At 36.5% G+C, this 23,294-nt stretch overlaps 3 protein-coding genes across 5 annotated transcripts; 2 read left to right on the top strand and 1 right to left on the bottom strand.

Annotated features, from left to right (window-relative positions):
* Positions 1-48: 48 nt before the first annotated feature.
* LOC121952264 (Golgi SNAP receptor complex member 1-like) lies at positions 49-23,115 on the bottom strand. Its single transcript, XM_042498830.2, has 9 exons — positions 23,006-23,115; positions 21,713-21,833; positions 20,943-21,018; positions 20,452-20,559; positions 20,211-20,302; positions 17,179-17,253; positions 2,114-2,143; positions 702-784; positions 49-453 (listed from the first exon to the last, which is right to left on the bottom strand). Exons 1-9 carry the CDS (start codon positions 23,031-23,033, stop codon positions 329-331), a joined length of 738 nt encoding a protein of 245 aa, XP_042354764.1. The 5' UTR covers positions 23,034-23,115; the 3' UTR covers positions 49-328.
* LOC148187272 (uncharacterized) lies at positions 8,700-9,824 on the top strand. Its single transcript, XM_088088045.1, has 5 exons — positions 8,700-8,849; positions 9,027-9,126; positions 9,211-9,318; positions 9,423-9,524; positions 9,662-9,824. The coding sequence occupies exons 1-4, from the start codon at positions 8,781-8,783 to the stop codon at positions 9,521-9,523; spliced, it is 378 nt and encodes a 125-aa protein (XP_087944171.1). The 5' UTR covers positions 8,700-8,780; the 3' UTR covers position 9,524; positions 9,662-9,824.
* LOC121952265 (uncharacterized) lies at positions 10,990-14,587 on the top strand. 3 transcript variants are annotated; one of them, XM_042498831.2, is made up of 9 exons: positions 10,991-11,133; positions 11,264-11,383; positions 11,601-11,690; positions 12,899-12,991; positions 13,145-13,243; positions 13,382-13,480; positions 13,964-14,062; positions 14,179-14,280; positions 14,428-14,587. In XM_042498831.2, exons 2-8 carry the CDS (start codon positions 11,296-11,298, stop codon positions 14,277-14,279), a joined length of 669 nt encoding a protein of 222 aa, XP_042354765.1. In that variant the 5' UTR covers positions 10,991-11,133; positions 11,264-11,295; the 3' UTR covers position 14,280; positions 14,428-14,587. The 3 variants fall into 3 exon arrangements, with proteins under 3 accessions (XP_042354767.1, XP_042354765.1, XP_042354766.1); XM_042498832.2 differs by having other exon boundaries at positions 11,033-11,133; positions 11,279-11,383; XM_042498833.2 differs by lacking the exon at positions 14,179-14,280 and having other exon boundaries at positions 10,990-11,133.
* Positions 23,116-23,294: the final 179 nt, after the last annotated feature.

Raw genomic sequence — 23,294 nt, 5'->3', positions numbered from 1 at the left:
TTTTACAAGGCACCGCCAATACTATATAAAGAAGTATAACATCAACAATCCCAGCAAAATATGACTTTATACATTTATAAAGAGCTAAAATTATGACAGGATATAAGCAGCAATATATAAATTCCAGGATGGAATTGCAATAATTCAGAAAATAAATTAACTCTCCAATTGAAACGAATTCAATCAAGACTTTTTTCTTGTTAATATAAAATCTTTTCTGATGTTTTGAGGAGAGAAAATTACGATATAAGAACTTTTTTTTAAAAAAAAGTCTTGAGATACATTAATTTTTTGTTTTTATAAGAAAGTTAAGGTTCCGTCAGTTGAATCAGTGGAAAGTGTAGAGCAACAGGAGTATGGTGCAGACGCCAATCACCCCGCCTAGAATTAAAGAGTCCCGCCTCTTGCGCAAATTGATTTTCTGGATGAGGCTGTTGATGGCTGGGAAACGATCTGAGGGGAGGAGGAAGTGTGGTGAAGGAAAATAATTAAGATCCCAGTTGGCCCTCCCTTCCCTTGCAGTTAGACACAGAAAGCAGAAAAAAGCAGAGAAAATACATCAGCGGGGCTCCAAACACATCCAGGAGGAAGAATAAGTGGAGCTTAATGGTGTAAATCTGCTGTAGTCTGTTCTATCAGCCTCAGAGGAGAGACACAGTAAAGGAGATAAAGACAAAGAAGAACAAATGATTAAAGGATACTAGCCAAAGTTGTGACCCTGGTTTGAATGGACTTCAACATCCCACGCTGAAATGTGATGTTCTCTTTGGTAGCCATGGCGATACTGGAGGAAAGAAGAAACCACGAGGGATTAGTTGGTAGAAAAAGAGGCACATATCTGTCTTCACAGCATCACATTAAAGGGACAGTTCTGATTTTCTGAAGTGGGGCTGTATGAGGTTCTTATCATGGATAAGACAGTGTGTTAGATACAGCAGATGTCAGTCAGCACCCCTCCAGTTTGGAGAAGCAGTGCGGTGTCGATACAGAAGATAAGCAAAATAGGACGGAGGCAGCAAACAAAACATATTTTAGCCACATAAAAGTCAGAAACAATTTAATTTTATGCTATATTGAGAGTATTTTCACCACTTTATCTTTCTGTCAGACAGCACGCTCCATCCCTCTCGTCAAAGCCACCAGACACCATCGACAAAAACAGTCAATTTGGCTTCCTGAGCATGAGAGCTGCTGGTCTACTGCTGCCTATCAGTTTGTTTGTGTTAATGTGTGACTTTGGTGATTGTAAACCAACTTTTTAAAATGCAAAAGTCGTGCAATAACACAAACACATAATATGTGATGGAGGCAGTGACAGACCAGCAGCTCCTTTGGTCGGCAGTGACAATGTTTATGTGCACAAAACATTGTGGTTTTTTATTTTCTTATTCCCAAAAAGAACATATTGTTGCTGTTCACATGTATAATAAAAATCAATATTCCACTAATATTTACATGCAGCCGTACATATTCCGAGTAATGAGCCCAAACCACAGACTGTTTGTAAAGACAGACGATGCGTCCCCACTTATCCCCGCCATGCTAAATTGAGGCTTAAATATCCCAGATACGGCTGCTGCCATCTTGCGCTAGTGACGTCATTCTGAGCCAGATTCTGTGCAATAGCAATCTCCACGTGGGCGGAGTTATCGCCCACACACACCCGTCTGACAAATCGCAAGCACACGGATTGACACACTATTTTGATGCACATTAGTTTTAGGTGGCTTAAATATGTTTTGTTGCTGCCTACGTCCACAGCAGTACGTAACGGTACATAGTTCAGCTTCTGTGTCGAACTCCAGCCTGCTTCTCCAAACTGGGGTTGTGGTGACTTACATCTTCTGTATGTAAGACACTCACTCTGGATACGTACGTCATACAGCCCCACTTCAAAAGAATGGAACTATCCCTTTAAGTTTAATGTTTCAGCTGAAGAGCCAGTAATTAAGGCATGATGGTCTGCTTTAATAGACCTGAATGTGCAGTTTGCTTATGATGTGTGTGTGTGTGTTTGTGTTTGTGTTTGTGTGTGTGTGTGAGAGAGAGACTGAGTAGGGTGAGTGGGAGTAAAAGGAGAGAGGAGGAGAGTGAACAGGGCAATAAAGCTTACCTTATCGCATTGTCAATGAGACTATCTGAGCTGTGAACACAAAAAAAGGAGAAAAAACAAAAACGTCAGATCAAGTCAGCTGAAAAACCTTCATTTATAGTCTTATACACACATTTCAAATTTCAACACAGCTTAAAAACATTTAAAATATACTGAAATTCCTTTTTTTGCTGCTTCACCACTTTTATGAGATGATATATATATACATATCCTGGTTTAAGAGTCATGAAATGATACAACAGGACACAGGGAAAGCCCGTGCCATAAAACCAAACGGCTCTTTAGGTCTATTCTCATAAAAGGAGCACTTCCTGTGATTCCTGCGAGACAGGAGAAAAGTGCTGGTTAATGGAGAATTTTTAGTAAAGTCAGAGCCAGATTGGTCAAATCAAACCTCCATCATAGCCAATTAATCTCTATAACTGACGTTTTCAGGATGACCCCTGTGTTATTTGCTTTGGATGAATATAAGCAGGACAGACACACAGACGACCGACACTGAACACACACACAGAAGATTTACATCAGCCGCCATTAGCTGCTGGGATAAGTGACGGACAAAAAAATGAAGTGTTCAGTCCAGAGCTGAGCAGAGCATATAAGGTCAGCGGCATGCATCCTGCCCGACTCCACTGGAGACCAAAAATCAATACTGTGCTTTATACTTCCTCCTCATCTACTCGTCTACCTCTCCCACTATCTATCTACTGCTGTGCTCTGCTTTTTCTCTCTGTTCTTTACAGGAGAGGCAGCTTCTTGCTTTGGTTTATGTTACTTTTTTTATTTTCTTTACTTATAGGTCAGGGTTCCAACAGCTTAAGGCAAGTTGGATTTCAGACTTTTTATAAGACTTTTATAATGCCACTTGGAATTTAAGGCCAATTTTGAAATAACAAAAAGTGAAGGGAAAAAAGTCAACAGAACTGGGGAAACACCTGGGTTTATAGGTGGGTTTTTGGGCTGGGGTGATTTTGTGATTCTTGTGGGATTTCACTGCCTTAATTCTCATTATTATGAGTTTTGAAAAACTTTTTGCATAAGAAACACAGAGCCTCATATGCACTGCCTTGTCAGTTTCAGCCATGTCTTAGTTAATTAGTCAATTTTCACTGAATTTGCACTTCCTTGTGTCTTCCAGAGTGCAGTGACAGATGTGTGGCAGACAGCAGATCATCTGCTCTGAGCATCCCGGATGGGCAAAAAAAAAGTGTTTTTGGTTGATTTATCCTAATCAGCATGACATTAATGTGAATTTTAAAGTTGCAAAAGTCGATCAAAAACAAAAAAACCTGTCATGTCCTGTCTGAGAGCGACATGAGGCTGGATTGAGACATTAACACGTTTGTCTTTGTTGCTTAGTTTTTTTTCTCTTCTTCAAATCTGCAAAGCTAACTGTAGAGCTTCACAAGTAAAATTGTACTAAATGAAAATGTATGATAAATCGGCAAAACCAAAACAAACCACAGAAAATGACTGGCTCTAAATCACACCATACATCCACTGCTCATTCTCTCCTAACAGCAAAAACTGCAACATTACACATTGTACTTAAACTAATGGCACTTGATTACACAATTAGATTTTTTGTGCACACCTGAAATTTAAAACCTTTAAGATACAGTAATTGAGTCAAAAACAATTACCAGTTTTATGTGACGTGTATGGTTAAAAGCAGAGTGATACTGAAAGTTTTAAACCTGTTTGCTCAGTCAACAATTACATTTAGTGGAGGCAAGACATCGTGTCTCAGAAGGATCCATTTCAGGAAAACACCTCTGGTTTGTTGTGTCTGCGAGGCTGAACAGCAGTTATGGTTGTTAACAATGAGTCAGAGGACTTATGATTCACTGTGAAACACACCGAGACTGTCTGCAACTATGCAAATACCACACAGCAGAACAGGTAATTAATAAACGAAGGACACACAAATAATCATACTCAGAAATTCCTTCATTTGAAACAGAAATAGTGACAGCAGAAAGCATGATTACAATAATTGGCTATTTCTTCCACAAAGCCACTGACAAAAATATCAAATATCCATAACATTAAAGGCAAGGCAAATTTATTTATATAGCACATTTCATGCCCAAAGGCAACCCAAAGTGCTTTACAAATTACTGAAGTCAAAGTTTATTGTAGCTTAATCACTTGCTCTATTAAAGTCCAAAATAAAAAATCACTGTTCGCCTCAGAGCACTTTGGATAAGAAGCCCTAAAACAGGGGAAAAATGGTAGAAACCCCAAGAACAGTAACTGAGGACTGATCCCTTTTCCAGGACGGACAGACGTACAAAAGACGTCGTGTGTACGAAGCAGATCAAGTAATATATATGACAAAAAACAAAAACAAACACAGAACTGAATCTCAGAATGTTGGAAACAATCACCATTTTTCCAAGAAATGCTAAAAATACATCTTCTGGCAGAGCTATGAAGGAGTTTGTTTTGCTATCAAAAGTCTCCTGGTGTAACTCTGTTAAGCAAACACTCTCCTCGCTTTAGATTCTGTGGAAATGAGGGCAAAAGCTGAATCATTAAAACCTCTCACAAGATACAGACCAGAATCACACCTGTGCAGAATAACTGACGCACTGCTTCAAACACCTCTACATGTGTCAGCGTCTAACTCGGCTTCGTGTCTGGGTCCACTGCTCAATCTTCATGGAGTCTTTTTATTTACACTCACATGTTACACATTAAGCTGCTGCTGCTGCGTCCCAGATGTGTTAATGCAGAGCGCCAACAACATTTCAGTCAGACAGCAGAGATAAGTGTCACAGTCATGGGATTTAACAGCACAGCTTTTTCTATTTCAGCATATCTCTTCATCTTTTTAGGCTCGTCTGTCTACATTTCAGCACGTCCGCTGTCTTACAACACCAGCAACAACAACATGCCCATCGGCTGCAGTGAAAGGAAGATAGGTGCAGAGAATAATGTTAGAAGTAAGTTCAGCTCAGCATCTTTATCTGAGTGTCTCACACGCAACTTTCATAACACTGTCGGCTCTGATATCGTCTCCTTTTCAGGTGATATTAAAGAAATAGTCTCTCTGGGTGACATCAGCAACATTCATGTTTCTGGAGCAAACCGAGGATGCATCGGGGGAATGAACGACTTGACTGTAGCAGGTGGGTTATCCTTCTCTGGGTGGACAAAGTGGGCGGTGGTTTATTTTTGATTCATTACTCATTTTCAGAGATGTTTACAGCACATATCTGAGCACCTTTAACTGTTTCCAATCTCGTGTTTAAACAGGACGAATCCCAGCCAAGTCTAATATTGGCAACATCAGGAATGTTAAAGTTGGGAACAACTCAGGATCGATTGGTTCTGGGAACCGCATTCACATTAGCTGAGGTGAGAAAGGGGCGCACAGATTTACTAGACACACAGGACACAGTGCTGTGTGTTTTTGTGTGCATATAACATGTTTGCGCGCTTATCTGTTTTGTTAATAATTGGTTGTTTTCAGTGTTGTTTTTTTGTCTAACTTCTTTCTCCATGACTTTTTCTCTCTTAGGAAATTGGATTCTTAGGAATTGCTCTCAGACAGATCCAGGAGTACGCTTGGACCATCCCTGAAATCTGATTGGCCATCTGTCCTGTCAGTTTGAACTGTTTGACCAGTAAACTAAATTCTAGTTTATAGGTGTAATTTAGTCTGAAACCTGAGAGGCAGTAATTTGCCAGAGTAGTATCTCGCCTGACTAATTTTACATACAAATAAACTGACACAACTGTTAAAATGTTTGTTCACAAAGGCTTATTGATTTACATTTGCTTTTGTATGATTTACTTTTGGAGGAACAATCTTTACATTAAGTACGGAAGCTTTATTTTACATTTGTGTGGTGTCACTCTGTTGTGTTGTGAATCTGTTTATCTTTTACACTAAACTATAAACAGGAATTGAAGACACTGCAATGTTAGTGATTAAAGGAGGTATGGGGAGTGGAGACAAGAATGGTAAATTGAAGCTATGATGTGTATGTGCCTGCAGCAGTGCTCGTACTTTATGCCCCTCCTGCGTATGTCAGTGCCCCACAAGGCCCACCCCAGTAAAAAACAGTCTGGACATGCCACCAGACAGATCATAAACTACTCTGCCAAAAATGATGTTTTATAATGAAAATACCTTATAACCTATAAACAACAAAGGAGAGATTCATGCTTTGAATTCAGTAGAGATTATCACTATTCATAAGCTTTAATATAAAAAAAACAAAACAAATTAAAATAAACTTAATATGCTGCACAGAACTGCCTTTCTTTTCTTTGTTTTTTCATTGTTTTTTGTCAAAGGAAACACATGAGGTGTTTTCTTAATGTAATATGATTCTTAAAATAGGAAAGATAAGTCTGATTAAAAAAATTTTGGACATCTGATTGACAACTGAAAAACCTCAGTTAGTGAGGATATAAAGGAACCACAGTAGGACTCAGACTGACCAGCCCACCATCTAGTGTATCAACGAGGATCTGAAATACAATCCAACAAAAACAAAAGTGAGATTTCCACAATTTCTGCTTGAACATGGATACAACTCTGTGCCTTGTCTTTGAGAACAGACAGACTGAAATGTCTCAAAAACACACATCACTGAACTTAGCAGCAGCTGAACAATAACTAGACATGCCGGCTGAGGGGTTCAGTGTTGGCCGGTTCAACACTTTGGTCCTCTGTGATGAATTTCCATGAAATTTTGTACAAACATTTATGGTCCCCAGAGGATGAAAAGGACATGTGACTTTTCACAGCCCTGAATTTTCTTTTCCTGACTTTTCCTGCCTGAGTGACATCTGTAGTTTTTAGTGTCTCAAAATGTTTGATCTGTATAGACTGAAATTAATAATAAAATGTGAGGAAATGGCAAATCGGTCTTATTATCAGGCCAGTGTATTATGACACAAAGGCAGCAAGGTGGGGCTATATGCAAACATATGGACAGATATGTGATTGATCCACTGATGCTTCTGACTTAGTGGACAAATTTTTAACTTTCATAAAAGAAGCTTGAAAGGTGTAAGAAATAAATAAAACCCTACTGATGGTTTCAATGAGATCATTTAAATAACCCGCTCTGCCTGATGTCTTCCCTCTGTTGCATAATGTATTTCTGAAAAAAACACACACTTACAATGTATTTACTCTTAGGGCCGTTTTGACAATAGCAACCAACATGCTGGATGATTTAGAATCAGCCAACATGTTGGTCGGTTTATTTAAAGTTCTATTAACAGTTAAAAACGAATTATTCGCACACAACTGGTTGAAAATTGGCAAAGTTTCCCTTTAAATGTCTTTGCTGTTCCCAGCAACCACACTGCTGATTCACAAGTTTTAGTCCAGCGCTGCAACAAACTCAAAATGAAAGTGAAGCTTGGGGTCATACAGTCGCTAAACCAGAACTCAAAGTTCAGGTTGAAGTCAGAACTAAAACTCGTGAGTCGTAGTGGTTTTGTGATTTCAGTATGGGACTTTTTTTAAAAGTAGAAAGTCTGAAATTTGAAGTAATTCATTCAATTGCTTCTATATTTTTATCTTGTGTCTTATACTATTTAAATTCAATATTTTTATCCTTCCTTGATGTTAATTGTTTTGCACTAAAATACCATTTCAAATTCCTTGTTTATGTAAATGTACTTGGCAATAAACCCAGATTCTGATTCTGATTAAACATTTGATTGATGAACCCCACTGACTTTGTTATGTTACATGCCAAATGAATATCAGGGTCTTCTATGAAATACTATAGAGGGTCAACTTACACAATAAATGATACAGAAAAAACAAATCAACATATCACATGTCACAGCACTGGCTGAAAGTACATGTTAAAAGTTCAGAGATGCCACTATTTGTCTTCAAAACTGTGATCAATTCATGTAATCCTTTCTATAAATAATGTATTAAAAAAATAAATATATAATAATAAATAATGCATAAATTTCATGCTGGTCGATTAGTATGTGGATAAATTATGATATTATAAAAATGCTTGTTTTGTGAATTAAATGAGCCTGTAATTTAGAATTGTAAGTTTATTGTTTTAAATAATCCATGAATTCTGAATACAATAATAACGTCCAATTTGTGGTCTTTTTTTTCTTTTTTTTAGCTAGAACAAAGACAGTTGAACAGCTTTTGTCAAAAGAAGTAAACTGAGAGGACACTCATGAATCCTGTTGATTTTACAGTAATTGTTAAAAAAACAACCCACTACGAGGACAGCAGTGACCAAAGCTGTAATGTATTCACAGACATTTAAAACTGGTTTGATTTCATAAAATTACAATATTGACCAATTTACTGAGCACAAATTTGGCTAATAAAAAAAATTGGATGAATAACCAAATATCTTAGTGAGGATATATGAAGTGCTGTTCCTTCAACAGAAAAGATCGAAGGCAATATAAAGTGTAATTTAATCTGCAAGACAATGACTTTGTAACTGCAGGGGCCCTTCACAGTACAATTAACACAAGAAAAAAATTCTTGAAATTGAACCTCAGCTCATGACAAATCTCACATATCCCCTTTTAGGCTCCCTGGGAACAGAAGAGTTTTGCTGAAAAAACAAAACACCTGTTAACCACATAAAGGAAGTTTCTCCTCGGAAATTCTCAAAGACGTGAGCGTGCATGAGCAGGACACTTATAAATGCTGAGTCTTCTCACTTCACTTCAACAAGCTCGCCTCACGGCACAAGACGAACATCTCAAACCAGTGGTAAGGTGAACACTGTCCGTTTCTCAGACAAGTGCTGTCTTTCAAAGTTACGATCTTAATTTTTATTTTGCATTGTATATTGAGGCTATGATGGAGTCTCTTCATCTTTCACACTCAACGGTTTGACTGAACTAGTTTAAATTATAATCAGTTTTACTTCTCTCTCTGACTGTATAGATTTCAACAGGAACAATGGCGAAAGTTGCTGACACTGAAAAAATTTTCATTGGCGACAACGCAGGGAAGGTTGGCGCTGAAAATGCCATTGACGTTACAGGTAAATTTGAGTGTGACTGTACTTTCCTGCCAGGTTGTCTTGACAGTTTAATTGAATCTTTTTCTCTCCTGACCTCTTTTACAGGAGGTGTTGGACAAAATGCTGCTCTGGGAAACACCTCTGACATCACCGTCGTAGGGAAGAATACGGAGAAAGCGCGCATTGGAGCAGAAAACAGCTATAAAATAGAAGGTGGGTTATCCCTCATACTGCAAAAACTTTATGAACAGTTTATTTACGGCAGAGTTTTTGTGGTTAATCTTTTATTCTTTCTCTCAATCCTCATATTCCAACAGGAGGACTGAAATCTGGCGACAGTGTTGGCAACACTGCTAATGTTTTAGTCGGTAGTAACTCAGGATCTATTGGTGCTGGAAACAGAGTCAACATCAGCTGAGGTAAGACGACAGATTCACTTGCCTCGTTAGTTTCAGATGTCTGCATATGAAGTGCTTACATGTTAATTTTTCCTGTGAATTGTATAACTGAATAATCATTTTCTCATGGACACTTTCTTTGTCGTTCTCCCTTCCAGGAAACAGCCCACCAATTGAAAACTCTTCCAAAAAAATCTGCACCATTTGTTAAATGTTTAAGTCATGATTTAAAATTGGCAGAAAAAAATAATTAATGAGAAGAATGTAAAAAAAAAAATACAAGTGAAAAGAAAGAATAAAGGAATAAGAATGAATAAGGTACCTGCTGTATGATGCTGTCTTTGTCTCAATATTTACTTTTTTTTTTACTGACATTGCCCAGGACTTTGGTAATGTTCTTATATTCTTCATTTTTACATTCAAACTTTGTCATGAATTCATTGCAAATGACAAAGCAATAGTTGGGTTATCAAAAAATGTGGAACATATATTTACTTTTAACCTATGATGATTTACTATAATGTGATTACACACTAATAACCTCCTTTCAATATATTAAGCAACTTCTGTAAAAGGTGGCTGCACCAGTTATGATTTAGTTGCTGCATAAAGAGGCTGCATATACTATTACTACAGAGGTAGAGGAGACTACGAAGAATTCAGAGCTTACTATGTTTGAATCAATAAACACATCGATTTTTACTTTAGGTTCATGCAGAGAAAATTAATAAAATAAAAACATCACTGGGCATCCTATGAGGACACTTACAGGAATACAGTACACTAAGTGTGAGTGAATGTTGATTTTAAATATGGTTAAATTAAAATTGGAATAAAAGAAAAAAACATTAAAGAGGGTTATCTCTGGAAAATACACCTTGTCTTTCTAAAAGAGATTTTTCAGCTGAATCTTAATATCTGTGCTCAAGATAACATCCAACATTTTGATATGAAAAAGAGATTAATGTTAGGATATCAAATTTATTAAAACTTTAAACAACTCAGGACAGCTAATTGGTTGTATGTATGTATAGACACACACATACATACATACAGTATATACATACACACACACGCACACACACAAATATATAGATAGATATGAAAATGTTAATGTCAAACAAGGGCTGAATGATATGATTAAAATCAATATCACAAGTTTGTAGTATATTTGTATCTTTTAAATATTAGACACTATATCTCAGCATCTAACAAGCTTAAAATTTGAGTTATAGCTTGTTACATAAATGCATATTTGTATAGAATCACACCGTTTTAAGTTCAAGTGAAAAAAGCTACAAATGCCTCTTTGGTAGTGAAGTCATCTGCAAAAATTGGCTGATATAAATGCTTATTTTTTAAAATGTCATGATAGAAGTTGAAGCAGTTCTAAGATTAATCCATAATAAATGTTCTGGTTTCTCTATAATTAACATCAGCTGATGAAGCAGTGTTAAAAACCCCCTTTAGACTCTGTGGGATGATTTGAGTTTTGCAGAACAAACAAAACATCTTCTAACTATAAGGAAGTTCTCATCAAAGACATCAACACAATTGTGCCGGACACTCGGAACAGCTGAGTCTTCTCTCGTCAAATCAATAAGCACAGGACCGACGTGTGAAACCAGAGGTAAGACAATAACCGCATGTGTCAACGTCCGTTGCTCTGTCCTTAAAGTACAATTATATTTGTTAGAAGGTTATTTTCTACTTTATATTTGTATTCAGCTGATCCTGTCACTGATGTTGTCTTTACAAAGGTTTTTATGTCGAAGAAGTTTCAGCAGGAACAATGGCGCGCAACATAAGTAACAGCACAGACATTGTCGTTGGGACCAACAAAGGGAAGATTGGCGCTGATAATGTGATCAACATTAGTGGTGAGTTCAACGTCTGCACACTGGCTGTGATTGATGACCTCTCTCACGTCTCTCATAACAGTCTGTAGTTAGTGTACGAATCAGCGATGAGTTGAGCAGAGAGTAGTTCAGTTCAGTTCACTGTTCAGTTATTTCATATTGCTGAAGGAAGTGTATGATCATCTATCTGTCTGTCTGTCTATCTATGTTTTATTTATTTTACTTTGTTATTCTAAAGGAGGAATAAGATCCCAGTCAAATCCTGGGAACTCATGTAAGACAGGAGGTGGGACTGGATCTGGATCCACTGCCTCTGGGAACACCAGTGGTGAGTTCTGTGATTCATATGGGACTATTTCTACAGAATTTAAATAAAGTAAATAAACAGTCCTAAATATTGGTTAAGGAGTACTCCACCAATTTATCACTATTTTATGGTTTATACTTATTCTTTTTTAATTTCTTAATCTTATTTAAGATCCATTTTGCTTATTTTGTATGTTGTTCTTTGTCATGTTTGTTGTTTCTTCAATCAAACTGTAAAGCATTTTGAATTGTATTTAATTTGTTTAAAAGGTGCTATATAAATAAAGTTTGATTGATTGACTGAATTTAACCTTGCACTTCTGTTCTGTTATCAGTTTTTAGTATGGAAACTGATGCAGCACAACCACAGATATTGTCTTTTTTTTTATCCGCACGTTCTTCTTACTCAGTAAAACCTGGTGCCTACATTACCCACAATGCTCCTCGACAGCTGACAGTGTGGTCAGAGACTGTTGTGGGTTATGCCAGTAGCAGCTAATGTAGCCTTGAGTCCATAGCCTCAAGCAGAGTAAGGAGTGGACTACAGAGGTGGTAACTTTCAGATTTGTAGTCTTCAGCCCTAAGCAATGTTGACTCAAGTGACATCATTTGAGGCAACTTATCAAACTTTGCACCTCCCTTTGGAGTCCCAAGAACCTGTAAACACACTTTCATGTGTAAAACTTTTGTATTTTCTCTTTAAAGGCACAGTTCAGCCTAAAATCAAAAAATAGACTTTCTTTCCTCTTAACCAAAGTGCTATTTAAAAATCTACACCATTTTTGTTGTGAGTTTCTGAGTATTGAAGATATCAACAAAACGAATGTCTGCCTTCTCAATATATATACGATCGTGCATCAGCTGCTACCTACCTAACCTAGCACTACTGAGACAGCTACCGTCACTGCTCAGCCGAGAAGGACGCCATTAATGCTTGTGTCCGGTGCCGTCACAAGCACCAGTCCCTCATCCATAGACGCACACTTCCTTCTGTGCATTAATATGTTTGGTGGGTGTAGTACGGTAAAAAGAAGATAGATCCTATGTAAAACCGCTCACAACAAGGTATGTGAATTATCTTATATAACCAGGTCATGATTTCTGAAAAGAGACATTGCTGGTGAGTTTTTCAAATGTATTTTTTGGCGCTCTGAGCCCCACAAGCTGAGTGCCTCAGACTACAAACTGTGCGACTAAAGTGATTGCATCTATTATTTTTGTGTTTAACAGGAAGAAAAGCAGTCAATGTTGGCAACGTAAGTAACATGACAGCTGGAGACAACGCAGGGGACATTGGTGCAAAGAACACCTGCAATGTGAGCGGTGAGTGTCTCCTATTGTTGGGAAGTTAATAAAATCATCATGATTTTTGATTCAATATTCGTGCAATAAATCTGAATCTGCACGCTAAAACTGTGAGTAAGATTAAGAGTTTATGGGATTTTGTTTAATGTATCATTCTTTGTATTCCAACAGGAGGAAAAGAGGTCAAAGTGGATATTGGCAACATAAGTAAGCTAGATGTCGGATCCAATGATGGAGACATTGGTGCAGGGAACAACTGCAATGTAATGGGTGAGTTTTTGTCTTACACTGATGGGAAGTTTGGCAGAAATGGGCAGATTCTTTAAATACAAAGGATTATACCTTATACAGATCTCAGTAAAATTAGCAGGGATGCTGCTGTATTTATTATTCTTTGTATTTCAACAGGAGGAAAAGGAGTTGAAGTCGATATTGGAAACATAAGTAAGATGGAAGCTGGATCAAACAAAGGAGACATTGGTGCAGGAAACAACTGCAATGTAATGGGTGAGTTTTTTAGTTTATGTAACTTTATTTTATGGTGTATTGGTATTTTATGTATTTTTAACTGTAGTTTATTTAATAATTTTGTATTTTAGTAGTTTACAGCAGATTAGAGGAAATTTCAAAATATTGTGATATATATTTGTGCATCGCCATATAGCCTAAAAGATATTGTGATATTGTTTTAAAGAAACATTACTGTTGGTAAACAAAATTAAAAAATAATAAATTTGCCATTATGTGACATTACGTGGAAGGTTATCCTTGGAAAAATTACTGTAACCATTAGCTTCATTACACACAACAAAATTTCATGACTTTCCCAAAACTTTTAAGGACTTTACTAATTCTATTACTTTCCCAAGCCTATAAAGTGAGACTGTGAAATTCCAGGACTTCTCCAGTTTTTCCATGACCATAGGAAGCCTGCATGTCTGCTGAAAATGATCTGATATTCCTTATTTATTATTCTTTGTTTTTCAACAGGAGGAGAAGGAGTCAAAATAGGCATTGGCAACATAGGTAACATGACAGTTGGAGACCACGTAGGAGGCATTGGTGTAGGGAACAACTGTAACGTGAACGGTGAGTCTTGGGAAGCTGCTTGTAGAAAAAGGCACTTTGATTATTTCGCACAGAAGTACGAGAGATTATCAGTTAATTTGATTTCATTCTATTTACTTTTCTCTTTAAATTAACAGGAGGAAAAGGAATTGAAATAAGTATTGGCAACGCAATAAACGCAGACATTGGGTTCAATGCAGGAGGTTTTGGTGTAGGGAACAATATTAACGTTAACTAATGTAAGTAGGAGTTTTAGTAGTCACATGGACACAGTTTACATCTGCTCATAAACATGATTTATGTTTGTAGATGTGATTGTATTGTTAAAATCGCGCATGCATTATTTTCAAACTGTGTTTCTCCATCTCTCTCTCTCTCTCTCTTAGGAAAATCCAGTCCAAATGAACATGGACAGCCAACCAACAAACAAATAAACAAAACACTGAAATTGAAAACTAAATCCTGACGTGTCTGTGCAGCATTCTTTGTAAATTTTTCTGTTATTTGCTTTCATTTGTTTCACAATAAACGGTGTTGGAGATAATACTTTTATTGTCTTTACTGAGCTATTTTGGACAGTTTAACCTCTGACAACTACAAATAAAGTATTTAATAATTAGTAGGTAAAATGGATAGAAAAAGTCTTCAAGCATTATAATAAAAAATATAGTGAATGCAGCTGTAAACATTCACTGCAGGTTTTCTATATGAAGTTGTACTTATTAAGAATATTAAGGGCATATTTACTTATTAAGGGCATTGCTTAAAATGCCACTGTATTTACATCACACTTCATTACTTTAAAAACTGAGTTCAGGTGAACAGTAACCTGTGTGCATGTATGCAGAAGAAATCAGTTTCCTGGATTACACTGACAGTTTTCCTTGAAGCGGTGAAGTCCAGTGAATTAACTGCCACGCTGCTCAAACTGAGCTTCCTCTGATTTTGTTTATAAAAGGTTAAAGCTGTTCAGTACCTCAGTGGATAAACAGGATGAATCTACAGTATTTAATAATAAACAAAAGAATAATAAACACAACAAATTGAGCAAATTAAAATTCTGACCTAATGATTGCAGTAGATGAAAAGGTTTGGGGATCACTAAAGCCATTAGGATTAACCCTCTATATGGATGTAAACATCTGTATAATCTTATTTGAACTACCATCAAAATACAAAGGAAGGAAAAAAACAACAAAATATGTCCATTTTTCAGTGGTGTTTACAGACCTGAAGAATGTTTGACACGTTGTTCTGCAGACTCGTTGTGGCCCAAAACCGCACTAAGTAACCTAATAACTAGAGACCTCCTGAGCTGCTCTTAAGGGTCGGTATCAGGTCAAACGCTGCGTATTTTGCTGGGTCAACACTGGTTAAAATAAAGCTGATCAAAATGTCATCCTTTCTTTACTGTACTTCAGAGTGTTTTGTCCACCTCGGCCTGCCAGCGTTGCAGAGCAGCTATCCTTTACAACAGTCTGGCTCTTCAGTTTTCACATATCAGTAAAAATTTGTGTCTGAATGCGAAAAAAAGTGTCTGTCCACAGCAGAACAGATTCACTAAACTCTGACGCTATCATTACGTTTTAAAAATGCTATTATACCTAATTAATATTAAATTGTTCAGTAACTTGATGACAAATTACACATGACTGTTGTCTGTTTTCAGCCAAAGACCGTGTTTGAGGGGAAGAAGCTCCACTTTGTTACACCACTGTACGACTGTTTCAACAACTCCAGAGGAGTGATACGTCTCTGACTGACTGTGTCACGCTCTTTTGAAGTCATATTCTCCAATTAAACTAAATTTTATCATTTCAGTAATTCAAGAACATTAATATTTATGAATAAGGACCTCCAGTATGTTGATCAAACAGCTTGTAAAAAAAACAATAAAGAATTTTTTATTACGTAGGCTGTTATTTCAGCATGTCAGATACACATTTGATTAACACTTGCATTATATGTGTATGATGCTTATTTTATTTTTTTTGTTTTACTTATGTATGGTAGAGTACTATATTTTAATTTGTGAAGCACTTTGTAACTCCACTTTAGAAAAACGCAGTAGCAATAAAGTTTATTTTTTAATTATTATTATTATCATTATTATTATTAATGGCAGATACACATTATTAATGGACTAAGATAAGGGCCGAAAAAGTTTGATTAGGACATCCCTATACTAATTTTATTCTATTCTTTTTTCCTCTTCCTGCTTTCATGACCAAATTGCTGACACATTGGGAACTCGTTGCTGTAATTCAGCTGTAATTCATTTAACAGCTTCTGCCTTGAAACCTTTTTCCCACCACATCTGCTGCTGTACTTCTGTTCTTTTTTTTTCCTCGTGTTAATCTTCCTCTATTTGACTGCACTCATGACAAACTGCTTGAGAAATACATCATCAGGCACAAGATAACGTGACTTAAAATGTGTTTGGTAAACCACGGATATGCATACGTGCATCCCAGGTAACCCCACAACTTCCTCAACAACTTTCATGATGCTAGTTTTAGAACAAAGGCTACGCTGTCTCATTTCATCATGAGCTTCATAGATTACAGGCTTTCTAGGTCTTGTAAGTAAAATGTTATATAAATAAAAGCATAAATCACTGCTGGTTCTCCCGATGGAGCCTTTGTCATAATGGACACAGATAAATGATAGAATAAAATTAGGGATATCCGTTTCAGTTCATTTTGCTGTTGATAGTCGACACCCATTAACTGCCGCTAACTAACCGGATAATTTATAAAAGAAAAGAATAAATACATTAAAAATGCAAAATACAAGAGGCCTTTAGTTTAACTAAATCACCTTTAGCGCTGCATTTTAAAGTACGAGATGTTTAGAGGTGGCTACATTTGTGTCATACATGCCATGCCTTTAATTTTCAGTTGGCTTTACTGAGCTAATCGTATTATCATGGAAATATGTCCTAGGCACTCCTTTTTTGATACCCTTGTGAGAATTTTGGGGTGCACTATGAGCACACATTTCACACACTGTAACACTCAAAAAATAAAATGGCAGAGGGTTAATAGGGTGCATTATGAAGTAAATAGGGAGGAACTTTGTGTGTAGCTCTTGGCCTTCTTGAAAACATAAATACTGTTTTTAAAGAAACCGCTTACTTTCTGAGATGTTCATGTTCCTTCAGGAAAAGTTCAGTTCTTCTGTTATTCACTCCTGTGCTGCTCTTATAGGACCTGGGTAAGAAAACAGAAGACAGAGAGACATTATGGGGAACTGGATTGACAAATTGAAAAATAAATTCAATATTTGATTCCATTTTTGATATCACAGAGGAAAATTGACATTGAGAGCATAAAATAGAATTTTTGTAAAAAGATGAATTAAACAAGATTATATGACAACGACTTCTCTTTTTTTGGTTAGTAGCAGAGTGCAGCAGGGTGACTTAGTGAACACTAACAAAGAGGAAGTGCAGCCAGCATCAAAGTATTGATAATCAGTACGGCCTCCCTGTCAGGAGATGGAAGAATCCAGAAATGATATCAGATTTAAATAATGTCAGAATATTAGTTCATATATGAGTGTGTCTGTTTATAGTCGGGGATGCGCGATATTGAACAACTCAGTTGATAATATAATAGATATTGATTCCCAACCTCATTATAGTGATCATCAAGTCTCCTCTGTTGAGTAATTAACATCATATTATGCATACTTGTATCGTGATGGCCCACAATGCTTTTCAGTGTATGTAACATTCATTCATTGTGCAAAATAAGAAAAACACTTGAACTTAGGGTTGATGTTTTGTACATTTTCACTTTGTCAGTTAAACTTTTGACAAAGTGAACATGTGTGCAGATATGTTAAGCCAATATCTGCCGATAGTGATGACATGCCGATTTTATCTTGCCTCCCTATTTACAGCATGTATGTGAAATCTTTCCATGACTAACACTGTCTGCAAAATGAAACTAAGTCATAACTTAACACAAAAAAGGTTGTAGCTTAGCGAAGTGACAACAAACGATGATGATTTCAATGGGGATATCGAGAAAACATGTTGATTTAAAACAGCCTCGATAACAGCGTCTATCTTGTCTGTAACCGTCTCTGTTCTTTTTTTTTTACTTCTCATTAGTTTCTGCACACAGCCTGATTAAAAGTGCGTTAGTCCCACTCATGGTGCTCATTGGCTAATCATAAGTCCCCCTGCAGCACTCATTGGATCGATTTTTTCTTTTCCACCAAGAAATTGATGTTTAATGTGACGATGCCAGACGACTCAGTCACCTCAGCGGAGTGGGCAGATTTAAAGGTCTGGACCCAGGCGGGCTCTGTTTGGAGGTGCGTTATGAAAACCTACAGAAACACATTACCCTTTGAGCTGCTCAGCAACTGACTATCCAAAGAAGTCGGCACCAAAAACAAGTTTTCCCCATAATGCTTCAGCCTGAAAGAGGTGTTTCACTCCCTCCTATTAACTGATGCCTGGATGCTGATCATGTACTTCCTGCGTTCAGGCTTTTAAGTGATCAGCTCTGCTTAACCCACAATTCTGTCCTCCATCTCTTATTTACACCATCCCCTCCCTATTTTTTCTGATCATCAATTCATCGTCCATTATCTCTTCTGCCCCCCCCTTTCACTGTCCCTCCATTTCTCTCACCTCCATGAGAATAATTAACATTCACTCTCATCATTTCTGTAATCCATCAATATCAGATTAGGACAATGTATCTCTCTCCTCCTCTCTGTCTGACTGTCTTTCTCTGTCTCTCCTCCACCGATAAAACATTTCTCTGTATCAGTCAGGCCAGATGTAACCACTCTCCCTCAGCTTGGGCTGAATGAAAGCCTTGCGGTTTGATTTACTGTAGAAGGCACTTAGGAGAGATATCCCCAGAGAAAGAGAGAGATAGATACAGACAGAGAGAGAGACAGAGAGGGAGTGAGACACAGAGACTGAAACAGAGAGAGAGAGAGAGAGGGAGAGAGGGAGATCGGCTAATAAGAGGAGGTGCCTCTTACTGGAGGATGAAATATAATAGAAGCAATGGAGGCTATGAAGGGTGGGGGAATTCAGCAACAAACTGGACATTTCTGCCTCCTCCTGGTTAAGGACAACATAGCAGCATGTTTTTTTTTTTATTTTATCTTATTCTTTGTCTTTTTACTGTCATGTTGTAATTTTGTCATGTTGTGTCTGAGCTGTTCTGTATTCTGTGTTTATATTGGGGAAAAAAAGCAATTTTTTTTTTTAAGATAGTCCCTTTGCACTTGCATAAAGTTGGGAGACAGATTTGAAGAAAGAAAAAATGGTCAAAAATCAATGCAGGGACTTAGAGTATCAATTTAAAGATTAAAAAAAGACAGTCTCTATTATCTATCTTTTTTCTGTTCACATTAATGTTCCAGAAAAGTCTGGACCATATTTGCCAGGTATTGTCTCAGGATTCATTATAATATATCATTTTAACCAACAATGCAGCATTTAGAGCTGAAGTGGTCAGCTGGTTGATTTAGTTGACAGAAAATTAATCTGCAATAATTCTGATATTCAATAAATAGTTTAAGGCATTTTGGAAGCAAAAACACCACAAATATTCACTGTCTCCAACGTCTCATGGGAATATTTGCAAGTTTTCTTCATCTTCCACCACTGTGAGTTATATATCTTAAGATTTATAAAACTAGCTGTTTTAATTACTGTGGGAACACGCAACAGGCACTCACTACTTTTTTGCATTTTATAGCGTAAATAATTAACCAAGAAAATAATCAACATATTAATCATTAAAATATTTGCTAGTTACAGATATAATTGCATCTTATTCTAACTTAACAACCACACAGCTGCATTAGAGGAAGATAAATCTGAACAGAACTGAATGTCAGTGATCGCTGAACTTCTCTTGCCGGATGTTGCGTCCCATTTTAATCACTGTGAGTCCCAAACTTGCAGGTAATACTCTTAATATAACAACAAATTTAAAATAAACTTCATATTTCAATAGAACAAAATCTGGATAACTACTTCTTGCAGAGTCCGTTCTTAATCAAAAGTTCAAATCTGTAACAAACACTGGCAACAGTAAAGTTGTGGTGAATAAAGAGAAATATTAGAGGATCACATTTGCTTACAATATACAATTTCTTTTATCATTAAAAGATGTATGAAGGTGCTCACTCAATGTCTCTGTGGACAGAGCCTAGTAGGTCCTCTCGCTCTCGCAGGCTGAAGAAGTTGTTTTTGGTTTTGTGAAACTCATGAGTGTAATCCTGTGGGATAAAACAAAAGCCAAAATAAAACCAAATTGAATTTTAATTCTATGGATGTTTCTGCGGCAAAGTACGGAAAACACTTTAAACACATAAAATCCATTTCAGCAGGAGAAAGAAACACAGAAAAGTTATTGTACATAATGTACCTGCAAGATGTCTCTGTGTCTCTGTAAGGTGTGCATCAATGCCGCATTATGTGACGAAATTCCCGGTGTGTTTGTGTATTCTGCCAACTTGTCATTGACTCCTGTGAGCTGAAAATTAAAAAAAAAAAAGAAGATGAAATTGAAAATAAGAAGTCGTTAGAAAATGACTTTGGGGGGGATAAGTGATCTTAAAATAACTTAACAGAACTGAATGACTTAACAAGACTATGACTATGACAAAAATTACTTTCAGTGGATGTATGAACTGTAATAAGCTTTAAACCAATTCTAACCTAGCCCCCCCCATAAAATAAACATTGGTTTTTCGCAATATATAAAATAAACTACGATAAATCACATTCCCTTTGGTATTTTTGGCATCACATCTATTCCATCACCTGTGCCTAAGGCTTCAACAGCTGCTTCTGAAGAGGACACTAAATCTCCTTCAGCTGGGCTGTTAGTGAACATAAGTGTGCTACTTGACTTACACTGGCCAATAGCTGCTCCAGTTCAGTAGTCATGGCCACGAGCATATTGTCTTGAGACGAGCCGACAGAATCCGACCTGATTTAAGAATCAATTGGAGAGAATACTAAAATGTTCAGTCATTTTTGTCATTCGAACAAAAAAAAACAAAAAACAATTACATTTGACAGACTAAAGCATGATAATTAAAAAGAAAAAATTTAATTTAAATTTTTTTTTTTGACCCAACACCTAAATATTGATATTACATTAATATTGTAGGCTTGATAATTGGTGCTTCCAAAAATATTGACACAATGTGAGTTTTTTTAACAAAAGCACACATACAAAAAAAAACATCACTAATGTGGATATGACTAAATGCGTAAAGACAAATAACAAAAGCGATAGAACCGTCTGGTAAGTTTAGAAAAATACTTCGCTTTACTGTAATTCAGCCTTTAATACAAGTAAAATATTTACAATATTACAACATTCAAAAATCAGAGACAATATTGGGTCCTATTTCACATTATCAATATAATATCAATATATTATCCAGCCCTAATGCCCAGTTATTGACCAAAAAAAGAAATTGCCAATTACACTAGATATCATATTATTGAAATATTGTGTCATTAGTTATTCAGTAGAAATGAAAAAACAATGCTTTGTTAAAACCACGTGTTTCTGGAAGTCAGCATTGATGACTGTGTCAAATTCTATATCCAAAGTCAGCAAAAGTCAGAGTAAATCCACATTGTTCAAATAAAGTGAGTGGTTTGCAGCTGACCTGCTGTCTCTTGTCCGCTGGTCCCGGCTGCTGCTGCTGCTGTAGCTGGTGCAGAGCTTACTGAAGGAGACGAGCTTGAGGTCCAGCTCATTCTCCAGCTGTCTGGCCTGTTTACGCAAATCTGAGTGAAGAAACAGAGAAACACTCAAAAAGTCAGGCAAAAAAAGCAGTGACAGAAGACATCATATAGAAAACACACACACACACACACAAAAAATGTGTGGACCAATAAGTTGTCACGGTTGGCATTTAGTTTGTAATGGCATAAGACATACAAGCCATACATGGCTTGGTTTTAAGCCTGGCTTGAGTATTTCAACAAGACATGACATTAAACCATAAGGGCCACATTGTTTTTGTCTAATGGAAACTGTCACTTTTTAATGTTAAGTCGATGATCAGCACCCATTACCAAAGTACCTTGTTTAGAAGGTGCTTTTGATGTATTTATTTTTGCACAGATTGAAATGCACCAAATGACAAAAATAAAATACAGTGCAGGGAGAGGCAGAAAAAGTGAGCATATTTTAAGTTTAACTTTCACAATATTACAAAGAACACAAAATGAACATAAGGAAATTGTAATACACACAGATATACACACAGATATACTGTAAATACAGTATAACAAATAACATTTAAAAAAATATAATTTCGGGTTTTAAACTTTGTTTAAAAAAAGACAAATAAATCTGCCTTCTACTCCTTCTAAAAACTCATCAAAAAAATGCAACATGAAAGCTATGTGTGCTCAACATTGTTTAGTTAGTGAGTTAATCGATATATATAACTATATCGAGTTATATAGTCATGAAATTGATGACAATAGGTGCAAATGTCTATAATAGGTTATGGATTAATACGTAAAAACAAAACAATGCATTGGGAGGTTCACATTCTCGTAGTTTTTAATGTGGAGACTTTCGTTTGTATAAAGCTGTAAATGCTTTGATTTACTTGTTTCCATTGCTCCTGCCAACAGGTAGCAGAGCTTTAAAAAAACATTTTTTTCTTAAACAAACTTAAAATCACTTTCAGTCGACTCACTGAAAGACGTCACGTTAGCTTTTAATACTCACATCCGCTAATAACGATAACTTCACAAGTTCGACGTTTATGGACGTTAACGTCAGACAAGCTAACAGGTTAGCTCATAACCAGCTAAAGAATAAAACGTTTATTAACGTAACATCTTACGGAGCATGTCAAATCATGTTTTCTTGAAACGGCGAAGAAACAAAAAGATTTACACGTAGAGAGTTGTTTTAAATCAGACGCTGAAACATTATTTACCTTCCCAGTAGTTACTGCCGGTTGCCATGTTTGTTGTTACATGTCATCATGAGCCGCCAAGGAGCAACAACTGTCGCAATTTTTCACATGAGCCACAGCGTCCTCTGGTGGTTTCCGGCCACAAGCGCGCCACTCACTGAACCAATTATTATCAAAATATACTCGGTAACAATTTAAAATTGTAAATATATAAATTTTAACTGACAAAAAAGGATTGGATTATTAAGATATTGCAGTTTTATTATATCTTTATTGCAGACCCTCAAGGTTTATTGTTGTTTTGATTATT

This window comes from Plectropomus leopardus, chromosome 15, assembly GCF_026936395.1.
Source record: "Plectropomus leopardus strain MGB_pleo_1.0 chromosome 15, ASM2693639v1, whole genome shotgun sequence".
In the NCBI taxonomy this organism is placed as follows: Eukaryota; Metazoa; Chordata; class Actinopteri; order Perciformes; family Serranidae; genus Plectropomus; species Plectropomus leopardus.
The sequence above is the reverse complement of the archived record's forward strand: the minus strand, read 5'-3'. Positions and strand labels throughout refer to the sequence as shown.